The sequence below is a fragment of the Pituophis catenifer genome, unplaced genomic scaffold, assembly GCF_029215685.1.
Source record: "Pituophis catenifer annectens isolate HBS135680 unplaced genomic scaffold, rPitCat1.0.hap2 SCAF_1, whole genome shotgun sequence".
Classification (NCBI taxonomy): domain Eukaryota; kingdom Metazoa; phylum Chordata; class Lepidosauria; order Squamata; family Colubridae; genus Pituophis; species Pituophis catenifer.
The window spans coordinates 166,216,950-166,233,874 of record NW_027256881.1 but is presented as its reverse complement, the minus strand read 5'-3'; the positions used below and the strand labels follow the sequence as shown (position 1 = coordinate 166,233,874).

The 16,925-nt window shown below is 42.1% G+C and overlaps 1 protein-coding gene across 1 annotated transcript in view; it reads left to right on the top strand.

Moving 5' to 3' along the window:
* AGAP1 (ArfGAP with GTPase domain, ankyrin repeat and PH domain 1) overlaps window positions 1–16,925 on the top strand; it is a 1,179,374-nt gene that overhangs the window by 557,537 nt on the left and 604,912 nt on the right. The window contains 1 exon segment of the mRNA XM_070933411.1: window positions 12,980–13,148. Coding sequence (XP_070789512.1) covers window positions 12,980–13,148 — 169 coding nt within the window.

The following is a 16,925-nucleotide window of genomic DNA, read 5'->3' as shown; positions in this document are numbered from 1 at the left end:
CTAGTTTCGGACAACGGCCCCCAGCTCACATCCCTGGCCATGGAGTCCTTCCTGGCAGGACTGGGCATCCGCCACGCCCTGTCCGCCCCCTACAGGCCGGCCGGAAACGGACAAGCCGAACGCATGGTCCGACTGACCAAAGAGGCCCTCACCAAGATGGGCCCGGGGGACTGGCAAGAGCGCATAGACAACTTCCTCCTCACCCAGCACATCACACCACACGCCACCACCCACAAGAGCCCGGCCGAACTGTTGATGGGCAGAAGGTTGAGGTCACCATTGGACCGGCTGCACCCCCAATACAGCCCGGAAGTGACCGCAACCGCCAGCCGCCCGCTTCGCGCCTTCAGCAACGGAGATTCAATCTTCGCGCTAAACTTCAGCGGCTCTCCTAAATGGCTGAAAGGGAAGATTGCCAGCACAACCGGCCCCAAATCTTACATTGTCGAGTTGGAAGATGGACAGTTCACGAGACGCCACATCGACCAACTCCGAAAAAGGTGGGGGGGAGCACATGAAAACCAGCCTGACGAGGGAGGCCTCCAACACCCCGACGAGGTAGGCCTCCAACACCCCGACGAGGTAGACCTACCCCACCCAGACCAGGTAGGCCTACAACACCCCGACGAGGTAGGCCTACCACACCCCTGCGAGGTAGGCCTACCACACCCCTGCGAGGAAGAGCAGCACCACCCCGACAAGGTCGGCCCAGCCCACTACCAGATGCTGGCACGTCGACAGCCCAGCGAGGTAGACCGGGGCCAACCGCACGGGGGATGGCACCACCAACCCAGCCAGGTAGGCACCGGGCACAACAGGGCCAGGGACTACCAACCCAACCCGCAAGCAGACCGGTACCTACCCAGGGGAGGAGCGGCGCACCCCACCAGTGACAGCAGCCTACGCCAGCCCAGCCAAGGAGACCACGGTTCCAGGCGAGTAGACCGGGACCCATCCAAGACGGGCACCCCCCAACCTATGGGCAAGGGTGGCACTCGACTCCCCGGCGAGAGGGACCCCCGCCCATCACAAGAGGCAGCCAGGAAACAACACCCCGACCCGGATGGCCCCAGGCACCACCCTACGGTAGACCAGGGACTAGGGGGAAGGGAAAGCCGACAACAACCCGGCCAGGTAGACCTGCACCACCCCGGCAAGGGAGACCTCCGCCGCCCCGCAGAGGTAGTGCCGCAACAACAGCCCGACCAGGTCGACAACCACCGACCAGACGGGGTAGACCAACGCCAGCCCGACCTAGCAGACCAACACCACCCCTGCGAGGTCGGACAACGCAACACAAGCCAGCACCACCCGCAGCCGGCGGGCCGGTCCAGAGGGCACCAAACAGAACCACCACCCACCCGGCACCAGGCCGAACCACAGCCGAACCGCAGCGCCCGGGAGACCGGGGAGGAGCAAACAATGGACTTACCGAGATTCAGACGCTCTTCCCGGGTCGGAACCGAGCCACCGAGACGAGGCGACAGATCCACAGGCCAGGAAGAAGACCACCAGAACCAGCCATCCAAGGTCTGCGGTCCGGCCGGAGGCGCTGGGGGTGACCCCGCTCACTCGACAGCCGAACCAAGCCCGGTTCCGGAGAGGGAGCCGGGAGACGACAGAGCCCCGTCCACCCAGGTCGGAGACGGAGAACAAGTGAGACTGCGCAGGTCAGCTAGGGTGCCGAGGCGTCCTACGTACCTGCGTGATTACGTGACTTTTGTGGACGAGATTTGACAGTCCAGACTAAGGGGGGAGGAGTGTTATGTCCTTATAAGGACATCCGCCCTGATTGGCTGCCAGCCATTGGGCGGGAGATTTGAATCCCTGTCTAGGGGCGGTGCGGCTGCCGGGAGCGAATATAAGGAGAGCTCCGGCAGCGCGCCTGCAGTCTTCTTTTACTTGTTACATTGTAAATAAAGTTGTTACATGTATCGAGCTGGTCACGTCTTCTGTTCCTGCGCCTGATCTAACAATTTCCTTGTGGGAGAAATTGCAATGGGGGAGAGTCCAGATTCTCAGATGGTCTATTATGGAATGTTTCTGGGATCAGTTGTGTCCCCTATCCAATGTAACTACTTTATGAAGCTCCTGCCAGCAGCCATCTATCTGTTTGGGATGAAATATTATATGCTGATAATATGCAGTTATACATCTCCACCCCAGGACCAATAATCAATGCTGGAAGTCCTGAACTAGAGTCTAAAGGTTGTCAGGATCTAGATGGAAAAAACAGACTTGGCATATTGTAATAATTCCAAAACTTGCTGAATCTGTGATAATACCAACTTTGACTCTAGATTCTAGAAAGAGTTTTCTCCCTAGAAGTTGGGACCAGGAGGGATTTTGTACAGCCTTGACTGATGCCTTAGTTGTGATATTTTTTAGAAAAGGGGGCACTAAAGAAAGTTACTTGTACCCTTATTCTTAATTAATTTGAATTAATGTTATTTTTTTTTACCTGGAATGCTCCTTTGAAAAGCCACAGGAAACTTCAATGGTGCAGCTCTCCAAATGCTTATGGAACAGACTTAATACTATAATCTATCCTACATAGACTCTCCCTGCCTTGTCCAAGCTAAAATAAAGTCTGCTAGGGGTCCCCACTTACTGTGAGCAGCAGAGGGCACAAAAATGAGTATCCTCTGTGGGCTCTCCCTCTCTTCCTTTGAACAATTTACCCACCAAATTAGATGGGGCTCTCATGGCTTCTTAGAGGCTTGTTAATAAGTTGTTAAAACTTAGTTGTCCGTTATGGCTGGATCTTGGTCATATCATGTGGAATACAAATATAATGTCACTCGGGGGGGGGGTTTATATAAAGAAGTTATTTTTGCAGATGCGGGCAGATGGCAACTGAAGACTTTAGAAATGCTGTTGGAAGAAGGGATTAATTTAACTTGGTTACAGTATAATCAACTTCAATTGAGATGGAAAGAAGACCAAAAAACTGGTATAATGATGCATGAGGAAGAATTGGTTAGACATATAAAAGAGAAAGGTCCAATGCATATTAAAAGGGTTTATAATGTTTTGTTAGAAAGGGATTCAGAAACTGAATTGGTTAAAGATTGCATGATAAAGTGGGCACAAAACTTTGCAGAACCAGTGATGTTGGAAACATGGGAAAAAATATGGGTTCAGAATGTTAAATTTACACAGTCACAGAATTTGAGGGAAAATTTTTATAAAATGTTTTATAGATGGCATTTAGATCCTAAGAAATTGTCGTGTATGTACCCTAATGTCCAACTAAAATGCTGGAGATGTGATTGCCTAGATGCCACATATTATCATGTGTGGTGGACTTGTAAGAAAGTGAAGGCTTTTTGGATAAAAATTTGGTGGGTTATGCAGAATGTTTTGAAGAAAAAAATTCAGTTTTCTCCACAATTGTTTTTATTGGGTATAGTTAAGGGTTTTACATTGGGTGAAACAAAGTTGATATTGTATATGATAACAACAGCGAGATTACTGATAGGTCAATATTGGAAAAATGAAGCTATGCCTGCTATTGATGAATGGACTTTGAAGATGGCCAGCTTTGCAGAGATGGCGAAGATTTCAGCATACTTAAAAGATCGCTCACAAGAGACTTATGTATGGGAGTGGAAAAAGTGGATAGATTATGTGCAGAATAAATATCAAACTAGGAAATATCAGATAGCTTTTAACTGAAAGTATTATATAGAGATAGAATAATTGAATTTTGTAAAGATGTGAAAAATATACAGGGGGTGGAGGGGTTCAAGTTTTATAAAATATGTTTTTGATTTGGATTATATTCTGTGGAAGTCCGGGGGGGAGGGGAGGGTTAGGGAGGGCTAGGGGGTGGAAATTGGGGAGAAAATGTAATTGTAAAACTTTTTCAATAAAAAAAAAAAACTTAGTTGTTTCGAAAGTCCTTTAGAGACCAATTAATGATGATTTTTTGACACAGATGGATGATTAAGAAGTTGACAATCTGTAATCTTATGTACACCTTTTAGTCTTTTAAGATTGAGACAATATGCAAATCTTATAAATGAATGAACTTTATCAGAATAGGCATGGTAAAGCACTAGTAAGTGCTATTGCTATTGCTATTGCTATTGCTATTTAATCTGAATGTAATTGAATAAATTATAAAAATTAATCCAATGGCTAAAACTCAACAAAAAACTGAAACAAATGTAATTATACAATTATGACTGCAATATAGATAGTGTGATTATTTCGTGTTCTGAATTGACTACACTAATTGTCTTTCTCAGTCATTTATACACAAAAGTATATTCAACGCATGTTTGTGGTGACAATCCTATATTAAAATTATCATAACAGCATTGCGGTATTGCCACAAATGTCAGGTATTTCCTCAGGAAGGAAAGTAATTGCAGTGCATATAATAGCTGTATATTAAGAACTGATTTAATAATGTATTTTTAGTTTAACTTAAAATACCACATTGCCTGAAAGTAGTAAATGGTAAACAATTATGTATGGTATAAAAATAATAGCAATAGCATTAGCAATAGCATTCAGACTTATATACCACTTCACGCTGCTTTACAGACCTCTCTAAGCGATTTACAGAGTCAGCCTATTGCCCCCAACAATCTGGATCCTCATTTTACCCACCTCGGAAGGATGGAAGGCTGAGTCAACCTTGAGCCTGGTGAGATTTGAATTGCCAAATTGCAGGCAGCAGAAGTAGCCTGCAGTACTGCACTGTGCCACCAAGGCAGGATATAAATAAAGGCAGGATATAAATATATTCATAAATAAATAAAAATGTAAATAAAAGTTTGCCATCAAAGTAGATTTCAACTTAACAGAGAATATATATTTTCCATCACTGTATTGCTTATCAGCCACATTGATGGATTTACTATCTTGTAGTAATACTACTTTAGGAATTGGTTTAGTATATTGAAGATTGAATGGCATAGAGATACCCTCACCCTTATCCTATTTAAAATAATTCCACATAAAGTAGAAAAATGTGTTTTTGTATGAGCAAGCTGAGCACAATGGATCTCTAACATGGCACTCAATTGTTAGCAGGTTTATCTCATTGCACCTCATTTGCATCTGGGACATCAATTAGCATGTTTGTTGAGACTAATTGAATGAAACTCAATCATAGCTCTTAATTGCTTGACTGTGTGAAGAAATCACATTAATGCAGCTAATTAAGTATATGGCAATAGATGCAACATAATTAAGAGAAGAACGTAAAAAACAAGCAATGGCAAAGGTGCAAGAGCCATGGGATACAGTGGCTTAATACCAGCACATTTGGGGAGAATCGTTGTTTTTCTGGTGCTTCATTATTGCTACTGAATTATGAACATAGAAAACTTAAGAACCTAATGTAAATAGATTTGCAATTACTACTTTTTCAGCTGTTAAGGGGCCAAAGATAGCACTTCTGGGGTGGCCCACTGTAGAATAGACTCTGGAGACTTGTTAAGTGCTGTTTAAAAGTACTTGGCTTTGATTTACCCTTGTGTCTTGTTAAAGCAACCCCTTTTCTCCTATCAGCATTTTTTTACAGTTAATATCTAGGGATATTCTCTTTGTAATATTTGCATATCAAAAATTAGGCTTTCTGTTTCTCTGTAGCACTGCATATTCCAGATGATAGGGTCATCTTCAACTGTTTCTAATATGCTCATATTGTAAATTACCATTCTCTGAAGTAGTTAAGCTTTTTCAGGCTATAAATTTTAATTTCTGCAATTTATAAAATTTAAGGTGAGAGAGTGTTGAGATTTTGCTCTAGGAAAATGCAGCTCTTTGATCTTTTCATGATGACTTACAGCGGATTGTATGATGAGCATAAGTATTTTTTATATAAACTTAATTTTTAGAAAATACAAATATATTTTAAAATATCCATTACAAATACAAGTAAACACAATAAAATAATAATACAAGCACAGTGATGGCTAACCTTTTCCGGACCATGTGCCCACCCCCACACCCCCCTGTGCATGTGCCCACCCCTCTGCCCACCCCACACCTCCCATGCATGTACAGCAGAGACCTGAAGACCAGCTGGCTGGTAGGAGGCGCATGCGCATGCGCGGCAAAGCTGAACTGGGGCAACAGCTCGCATGCCATAGGTTTGCCATCACAGTGATTGGTAAATAAAACTTAATCAAGCAAACTTCTCTGGGGAGTGTATTTCATAAATGAATCGTCAATTGAGAAGGTTTCCTTCAGAATGGGTTTATTGAATTTGGGTTGCAAAGGTACAGATAACCACAATATGACATTTGGTGCTCATTTAGATATTTGCAGACTAGATATTCTATTCCAGAATCGAAGGCTTTAACACTCTCAAAGGTGGCTCTGCAAGAATCTTTGAATTACAACACTTAGGACTTAAATTTGAGTGCAGTCACTTTCAGAATATTGGTCATCCAGAATCACAAATTTATCAGTATTTAATGTTGCTTAAAATTTAGACAATGAAATTTAATTGATTAAATTTCTTCAGCCTGATTTATTTCTTCAAAGAAATGCAGACATTATCTTCTTAATTTATCTATAGTATATTTGTCAGTCATTTGAAAACTATTATGCATATTTGCTAGAAGCTGCTGAAGTCGTCATTGTCAGCCATTCAGTCATGAGCAACCTTGGCCTCTCTATGGATCAGCACTCTCCATGTCCTTCTGTCTCACACAACCTCCTTCAGATCTGCCATGGTCATCTCAGTGTCATCTAATGTCCAGCTACCAGGTGCTAAGGTGACACCTCCTTTTTCCACTGATCATTCTCAGCATGGTTAACTTTTTCAGTGAGTCAGCTGTCATGACATGGCCAAAGTACCGTGTTTCCCTGAAAATAAGACCCAACCAGAAAATAAGCCCTAGCATGATTTTTCATGCTGTGCGCAATATAAGCCCTACCCCCAAAATTAGCCCCAGTTAAGAGCATCAGGTCTCCACGGGGCATGGCTAGCACAGGAGGTGGTGAGTGGAAGCACGGGGGCTGACAGTGTCTGGAAGCAGCTGCAGCCTGCCGGCCCCTTGGCCAGTGCACTCTGGGGATGTGCAGACCACGCAGCACAGGTAAGTCTCTCCAAGCAGCAGTTGGAGGCAGAGGCACAAGAGGGGAGGCATGCGATCCTTCCCACCATCTGACTTTGCTTGCAAAGTGTGCAGTGGAGCTGAAAGATGAGGTTAGACAGTGGCCGAGTGCACAGGGGTTGCCATGTGGTGTCACCTCCACCACATGCCTTGCAACAGCAGCACCAACAACAGGTGGAGGCACAGGGGGTGGGGAGGCATGTAATCCAGCCTGCCAAATGTGCCACACAACCATCCACCCACTCCATCAGTCTTTGCTTGCCCATGGCCGCAACGGTGCAGATGGCAGCACGGCATGTCTGGTGGACCGTATCACATGCCTCTCCCACCCCCTGCGCCTCTGCCTCCAACTGCTGCTTAGAGGGACTTACCCTCAAAGCTATTTTTCTCCCTTTAAAACTGACCTCCTTTTCCAAAGGCATTGGCTATCATCTGGAAGGAACAATCTCCCTCCCCCTGAATCCAAACAAGGCAGCAGCCCCCTTCATGGCCACATGTCAGCAAAGTGGCTCTTGTTTTACTCCACAGGGGTCCAACCATCCCCTATAGCCATCAAGAGATGATTTGCTGGTTTTACAAATGACCCTCTCTCCAAGTGCATTTCCACCTCAGCAAATCCACGGATCAATTCAAGGGCATCCCACCATAAACTATCTCCGAGGCTCACACTTGGCTCTCAGCATTACCTGGCAAATCACAATCAAGCTGCTCCATCCATTCATGAGATCATAAAGAGACACAGCTCCATTTTACTGATTTTTGTGTCCCCCCCCCGAGATAATGGAACAGCTGTCGCTTCCCGAAACAAACGAGCCCAATATTACCTGGAGGGCTTCCACGCTTTTCCAAAAGTGACACAAACATGGCACGAGGAACAGCTACCGCTTTTCCCAGCAGAGCCTAAATCAAAACAAAGCGCCACAAGTCTCGGCACCGTTCCTGTCTGTTCCCCCCTCCCTCCCTGGGAACTGTGTGGGGTGTGTGTGAAAGGCCATCAAGGGGACACTGACAAGACACTCCAGGAGAGATGATGAAGCGACCCCGCTGCCAGAGCCTAGGCACTGCTGCTGAGTTGGAAGGAATGGATTTTACATTTGCATGCCATGTTCCCGAGAGATCTTGTGGAGAGGTGGACGAGCCCCTCATCCTTAGCTGTGCGGCTTCTCCCCCCTCCCCTCTTCTTTCTCTTTTGCTTCAGCCCAGTCTAGCCTTCCATCTCCCTCTGAGGATGGGGATGGGGGGTTGGGACATATCTGCAAAAAACAGACCCACCCTTCCATGCCATGTTCCCATGGGCAAACCCGGGGAGCAGCCGGCAAAGAGCAGCCCTCAAGCGACCACTCTCCCTTTCCCTCCTTCTCCTTCTTCTTAAGATGAGGGGCAAAAAGCCCCATCATTCCCAGCTGCCAGGGTGAGGCTACATGCCTCACTATGCTTCCCCTGGTGCCTGGACTCTGCTTGGAGGACCAGCCCGGCTGTCGCAGAGCTCTGCCTTTTTCAGAGTCCACGTTTCGCAACTATAAGTAGCAACTGGAAAAATTACTGCATTGATTAATCTGCATTTGATTATGAGCCTGATGTCTTTATTCTTCCAGATGTTACTCATGCCAAACATGCCTTCTGATCTTGAGGTTGCAATCACCACTTTGGTCAAGTTCAGAGCCCAGAAAGATTAATTTTTTATTGTTTCGATGGTTTCATTGTCAAACTGCTCTCTGACCTGTGTGCTCTCTGCCGTTGTCATCTTTGTTTTCTTGATGTTAAAAATACAGTCCAAATTTTTCACTTTCACCTTTGACTCTCAGGATTAACCACTCCAGATACTCATTGCTTTCTGTGATGCTTGCTTTGAGTAATGGTTTTTTTTTTAAGTTTTATTGATTTTTTCTTTCATATACATATTTTATGAACAAAGTATTGACCAGGTCATATCTTATACAAATTATAACATCCAAATGCAATTTACATATTTAATTTCTGCCAAGATATTCTTTTTCCCTATTTTTTATCTTAATACCTTCTATACTTATTATATAAACAGTATCTCCATCCGCCCTTCAAATCCTAATTTCTTAACATTATTTCAATTAATTATCTTATTTCTCCATTTATTATATATATTTCTCAAAATCTTCATCACATTTTGATTATAAACAATGTATTTCATCTTTTTCCATTCTTACATTAAAATCCTTTATCTTAATTAACCTTCCTCTCTTATCTTAATCTCTTTAGTACATTATAAACAGTATTACTAATTCCTAATTTCTTATTCTAACAATAATTATTTTATTTCATCATTTTTCTTGATTTCAGTTATTTTCATTGATAAATCATTCATATTTCATCTACTAGTCCATTTTACATTAAACAATGTATATCATATTTACTTCTTGCATTGACTAATTAATACTCTTCTTAGTACATTATATCATTTACCACATGTTTTTTTCAAACTCCCCATCAGACTCTCCAACACTTCAATTTTATCTCTTAAACCAAACTACCATTCCATATTTCATCAACTAGACCATTTGCATTAAACAAAATTATCATTTCCTAGAACATATTTTTTCAAAATCTCCTTCTCGTTTCAATTCAATTTTATCTCTTAATTTCAGTCATTTTCATAATTACTTCATATTTCATCTGCTATTCCATTTTACAATAAACAATATATGTCTTCATGTTTGCTTCTTTCATACAATTACTACTATTAACACAGTTCCCTTAAATCAACTAATATATATCTTCCTTCCCCCCTCACTACTCTTCTCCTTTTATAACCATTTTCTCTTGGTCTCTCCAGAATTCCACTTCTTAATATTTTTCTCCCTTTATCCCATTCTCTTAACTTCTTCTTCTTCTTTTTCTTTTTATATTTATTATATCTTTTCCTCTGAATCCTTTCTCTAATTTTTAAATCTATTATCCTCCTAATTCTCCCCCAATTTTTACCCAATCTTCTCCCATATCCTACTTTTCCCTTCTTTTTTGGTGGGTATCCCCCCCCCATCCATTCTTTTTTTGTCACTATCAATCCCAGTGTAATTATCCAATCTTCTCCCATTTCCTTCTTTTCCCTTCTTTTTTGGTGGGTATTTCCCCCTATCCATTCTTTTTTTGTCATTGTCAATCCCAGTGTAATTATCTATCCTTTTATCTTCAACTATTTTCTCTTCAACCTTGTATACTTGCTTCTCATTTGTATTCTCTTTGTCCTTTTTTTCTTTTCTCCTAACCAGGCTTCTGCTTTTTTATTACCCTTGAATGCTTCCCGCATATTTTTAGGCATCTCCATTAATTACTCATACTCCCAATGCTCCATATTATCTTTTCAGATTTTTTTTTTAAATTCCAAATAATATACAGTTCAAGTATTTATCTAGTCTACTCCAATTTAAATTTTTGTTGTTTTTTACCTCCTTTCAAAGTTGAGACCCAACAGTTTAAGAAGAAACAAATACTCCTTAAATATTCTCATGGTCATCAACGTCACTGAAGTTTCAATTTTCAAAGCGGTCATTGTAGTACTTTCTTTTCATCAGCAGAAGCCTCTCTCCAATCCACAATTCCCAAGACAACAAAGTATCATATTTGCAAGAAATCTTTTAAATCCACATAGAAAATATTTTCTCTTCAATTTCTTTTCTTTTTATTGTTTTTAGTTTCTCCAAATTCAATTTTAAATCCAATTGTAAAATTTCCTTTCTTGTATTTAAATTTTAGCTTCCTCTTTGTTCTTCCTTCCAGTATAGTTGAAATCTTCATTAATGAATACTTTCCCTTCGGTTTCTTTTTCTTGTATTATTTTTAATTTCTCCAAATCCGATTTTAGATCCAAATAAAAAAAAATCTTTTTGGGCTTTAGTGCTTTAATTTCCTCTTTGTTCTTCTCCCTCCATTAAAATTCCCAATGCCAATTAACCACTTGTTTCCGTGCTGGGACCACTTTTAAAAAGTTCCTTTTTTACCTGTGAGTCACTCACCCAGTACCAATACTCCATTCAAACACTGCTCCTGCACAAATCTTAGTCTAGTTGCCCCAGCTTCAGAGCAGTTGCAATGGCCACCACCCCTGCCACCAGTCCGAAAAGCTTGCCTCTGACCCTTTGAGGAACTTGCCTGTTCCTCTTGGTCGTCCGAGGTGCCTCTCCTTCTTCACCGTCCCTACAAGACGTTTCCCCCCGACAGCGGTTTTTCTGGCTGGATTTTCACGAGGCTCGTTGGAGCCCACTATTTTCCAGCCAGTCTTGCCGCAACGCTTCTGGTTTCTCTCTGCTTAAAGTAATGTTGTATCATCATATCGGAGGCTGTTGATATTCCTACCACTGACTTTAACCCCATTGGAAGATTCCTCCAAACGTGCATTCTTATAACTATTTCTGTGTACATGTTGAATAGTATAGCAGACAGGATGCAACCTTGTTGAGTGCCTTTTTCAATTCTGAACCATTTTGCATCTCCATATTCTATTCTTAATGTGGCTGCCCGATCAGAGTGCAATAACTGAATGAGCTGGATGTGATATGGTGATGTGGTGATATTCCCAGTTCTTTGAAGCAGTTCCAGAGCTTGTCATGGTCAACATAATCCAACACTGTAGTCAATGAAGCACATGTAGTGGTCATTTGCTTTTTCTCTGATTGATTGTTGGTCATGCAATTCCTGCCCATCATGTCCTCTGACCATAGCCTTTCTTGCCATATAGATGTTTCTGGCCTTCTTTACATAAGTGAAACAATCTCTTGTATGACCTCTCATAGCTGTTTCCTCCATTTTCTTACATTGTTCAGTGCAGTACTTTTCTTTATCTTTTCTTGTCTCTCCCTGGAACTTTGCATTTATCTTTGCATTTCTTCCCTGTCAACAATAGTTTTTGTTTTCATTCTCTCTTCTGTCATCTTTATTGTAGCTTCTGATATACAACTGGCCAATTTCTTTGGTATCTTGTATGAAATACGTTTTTGGGTTACTTCAGTGACAGTTATTTTTATTTCCTCCCATAGCTCATCTGATTGGCTTGCTATGATGTTGAGCAGTTCAAATTTCTTCTTAACTTCAACTGCATATGTCAGGGAATCTTCTTGATGTCAAATTTCTGAAGCAGCTGAAGTACACATGTGGAATCCCCTTTCCATTCCTTTGACACTAGCCATTGTGTAATTGGAACAGGTTCTAACCTCTTCCTTTAACCTTTGTCCTACCATGGACAAAATGGGACACGGTGGCTCAGTGGCTAAGACGCTGAGCTTGTTGATTGAAAGGTCAGCAGTTCAGCGGTTCGAATCCCTAGTGCTGCATAATGGGGTGAGCTCCCGTTACTTGTCCCAGCTTCTGCCAACCTAGTAGTTCAAAAGCATGTAAAAAATGCAAGTAGAAAAATAGGGACCACCTTTGATGGAAAGGTAACAGTGTTCCATGCGCCTTTGGCATTTAGTCATGCCGGCCACATGACCACAGACGTCTTCGGACAGCACTGGCTCTTCGGCTTTTAAATGGAGATGAGCACCGCCCCCTACAGTCAGGAACAACTAGCACATATATGTGAGAGAAACCTTTATCTTTAACTTTACCATGGACAAATGCTGTCTTATGCTTTGCCCATCTGCAGCTGCAACACCAAAATTTATATTGCTTTTTATATATAGGATCTAACAGCTTCCCAGTGAGAGTTTTATGCTATTACTATTTAGCACTGCCCCCCACCCTGCAATTTTATATTCTGATCTACTTTAGGAAACTTCCTGGAGATTAAGACAAATATGTTTTAAGAAACATAAACCCCTAGTAACCTCAGGAAAATCAAATTAATCACATGATTTCTTTTAGTCCCATATTTTTTGCATTATTTTCATTTCCTCTGGGGGAAATATATTTGTGTTCTTTTGGTGCAGGACTATATGCAAAATGTTCATGGAAAAGAAATTGATCTCCTGAGAACCACAGTTAAAGTGCCAGGGAAGAGGCCACCTCGTGCAACATCAGTCTGTGCACCTATCTCTAATCAAAGAACAAATGGCTTGTCCAAAGAGATGAGCGCTTTACATATTTCACCAAATCCAGGTAAGAGAAATATAGTTGATATATGAGCACAGTATTTGTTTATGTTGCCTTTTAATTTAAAAACACAGTAATTGTATTTAATATATTTATGTTTTAGATATTTTTATGTGAAAACAGTCATGCTCTGTGAAATAAATTGATAAAGGTAAAAACAGTGTGATGCCATCTGTTTAAAATGTTCTGGTGTGTAACCTAGCTGTACATTCTACTTTTTCACCTACTCTCTAGACAGATTTCAGTGAACTCTAATTACCACTTACCAGGTGTTTGTCCCATTGACTTATTTCTGAATGGGAACACTTAGGATTGCATTGTAAAGGTAAAACTTTTATGTAAAAGTAAATTCCATTTAATTCATTACCACTTATTTTTACATACAAAAGCATAAAGTTTGGTTTTTAGCCACTCCTGGAAGGTTTGACTGGCAGAACAATTTTTTGGAAAAAACAACAACAAATAAATAATGGTAGGAAAGAACTTGAATAAAATGCCATGTGAAAGAAGGAACTAAAGAACCCTATCATATGAATGTCAGCTTCAAGTGTAAATGATATTCCCTAGGCACAGGTATTGCTTTATTAGTGGGAACTGGAACTTAAGTACAAAAATGTATGCACATTGTGCAAATATGCTAAGACTTTCAAAATATGACTATCAAAATGATTACTGGGTAAATTACCAATTTATGACTGTTCTGTCAAATGGAAGTCATGTAAACTTTGATGTTTTGTTAACCTTTCTTTTTACTTCTGCCACATAGCCCAAGAAGGTCCAATTTTTGTTCTGACTTTTTGTTTTTGAAGTGAGGATTTATCCATCAATTGTAGAATACTTTTCTCAGATACTAGAATAACTTGAGAAACATAAATCAGTCAGTATTAGACAATATCAGTATTTATCAGTGCAGTAATAAAATAAAAATAAAAGTTTCCTGAAAATATGACATGTCCTGAAAATAAGGCCAAGCCTGATTTTTGGGGTGGGCATAAATATATGCCCTCCCCCAAAAATGAGCCCTAGTGAAGGGGTGGGTGTGGCCAGCACAGGAGGTAGCAGTTTCATTCCCTGGTCATCTAATGGCAGCTGGGCCCCTTAATTGCAACCCATGGATCAGCTGAGCTGATCGGGAGCTGCCTCTCTGTTCTATCTCTCCCCAGTGTTCTTGGCACCCACTTGCCCGCCTCTCATCCATCCATCCATCCCCCTTGCTTGCAAACTCCCACCCCACTCACAAGAGAGCAGCCACCCAGTACCTCTTGCCACATAGTGCTCACCCAGCGGACAACCCTCCCTCGGCCGGGCAGAGCACCATTCACCGACCAAACGGTAAGAGGCTGGTCAGGCCAGCCGCCTGCTGCTGAGTCTTCCAGGAGCTGGGGCAGAGAGTCTTCTGGCAGCAGGCCACTCTGGGAGTGCGCTTCCTGCTCTATAGTTCCAGCTCCATGTGGGCCTGTGGCTTCCTTCGCCCTTTGCTGCCTCTCTGCCCCGGCTGCCAGAAGACACGTCAGGAGGCGGCTGGTCCGAACAGCCTCTTCTCCACTTCCAGCGGCTTCCAGACAGTGTTTATGTCGTGGCCCGCCCCATCCCATCCCTGCCACACCTGTGCCCCACTGCGAGACAAACATCTTGTTAATTACTCGCACTTGCGAGAAGTTTTTCTTTACTATGCAAGGTGTTTCCCTGCACAGACCGGCCGAGAGACGTGACAGAGCTGCCAGTCTCTGGTAAGTTGCGTGTCTTGCTGCCCACCCCACCCCACCCCACCTTGTCCCATCTGCCAATCCAAATTGTGCCCCACCATGAGACACGCATCTTACCAAAGACTTGCAGCTCCGTTGCGTTCCTTGTCATTGTGTCTAGGGAAACATGTAAAAAAACCCTTCTCGCGAGTTCGAGAAGTTTGATTGAACTTGTGAGACAGGTTTTTTTTACAATGTGTTTCCCTGGACACAACGGCAAGGAACGTAACAAAGCTGGAAAGGTAAGATGCGTGTCTCGCTTCTCGCCCACCCTACCTGCCACCCCCAAATTGCATCCCTAAAGGGGGTGGGTGGCTAAGCAAGGGGCAGGAACCCTGCCATGCCTGGCGAGGGAGGGGAGAGAAGAGACAGCAAGGGGAGCCACGTCTTGCTCTACATGTCTCGCTTCTCCCCTGTCCCACCTGCCACCCTTCTCAATAAAGATATGGCGGGGAAGGGAAGCAGCCAGGCTGCTGTTGCCATTGGGGTGGGGTGGGACATGTTGGGCCGAGAGATGCGTGTCTTACTTTTCCAGCTCTGTGCGTTCCTCGCCGTTGTGTAAAAAAACCCATCTCTCAAGTCCAGTCAGACTTAGAGAATTAGCTAAAGTAGAATTAGCTCATCTGGTCATGCTTTCTGTCTGATTTATCTGGGAAGGCTGATACACGCTGACCTATGGCAGGAGACAAATTCTGCCAAACACAGTACTTCCCAGAAATTCTAGGCTTGTCTTGCTGACAACTGTAATGGAGAAAAGCTACCCTTGACTTGATATCCACCAAAAAGAAATATTCAAAGAAGTGAAAATAGTAGGAACATTGCAGGAAAGTGGCCATATAATAAATTGTGCATAGTAAAGCATATATCTTGAACTAAAAAAAGAGATTATTTTATTAATACACTAAGAACAATGTTAAGTAAGATCTTGTGGCATTGGGAAAGGGGGCTTAAAATGGCAGGGACTTTCTAAGAAGCAGATTCTAGAAGTGTAATTGCAAAACTTAAAGTAAGGAAGGAAAATGGAAGAAAAAAGAGGAAAGCAACATAGTCAATGGACACATTTGCCAGACTTAACAGTTTATTTATTAAGAATGTCTTCCCGGCTTACGATGACTCTAAGAACATTTTTGGAAATAAAGCTGATTCTAGATATAGTTGCTTTGAAATGTAATGGCTTCTTTTTGTTTAAATGTAAACCATTTGTATTCTTCAGATTGCAATCTGTAGTTTGTGGGCATTTTGGCTATAAATTCTGGAAAATAAATATTACCTCCAGGTAGGGAGCAGTATATCTCCAAATATAAATTGCAGGAGAATAAGAGCAGGAGAGTGATATATGTCCATCTTACAAAGTTGGTAAAAGATTGGATTTGGCTAGATCCAGCAGGGCTATTCATATAGGAGATGTCTACAGCCATATTGATGCTATGCATGCAATGCTGGATACTTGCCATCTTGTATTGTTTCTGAATCACTCAATTAGTCTTTCCTAATCAAGACTAAATCTCCCACTATTCCTAGCAGGCACTGCAGTGATAATTCTTATTGTTTGCAACATGGAATATTTTTTTCCAATTTTCTACTCTTCTCTCGACATGCTTCTATTATCCTCTTCTGTATTATTTTTAGATTGTTAATTTTTGGCCAAGGGCCATTAATTTGTCATGTGACCTACTCCTAATTCACATGACACACTGAAGTATACTCAACCATCCATATTGTAGTGTGTCATATGAGCCCCATCTGTATGGTTAGTTTATGGTTCAAGATAATGTATGAATCCAGAAATTTGGAGTTATTTTGTGCATTCATAGCCAAATGTTCAAGTAACCTTTCCTGAAAGTTTTTCAAGTAATTATACCCAGTAGAAGGAGCAAGTATATGAAAATATTTGGATGTGGATTATTTCTAGCCTTGCCTGCTGATTTCAATTTTTACATATGGTACAGATTTTGACTTAACATAAAAACTGGAATATAGATCCAGATTGAACTGATCATTTAGAAAGGTTTGAAAAAAGAAAGTACTTTATTTGTGT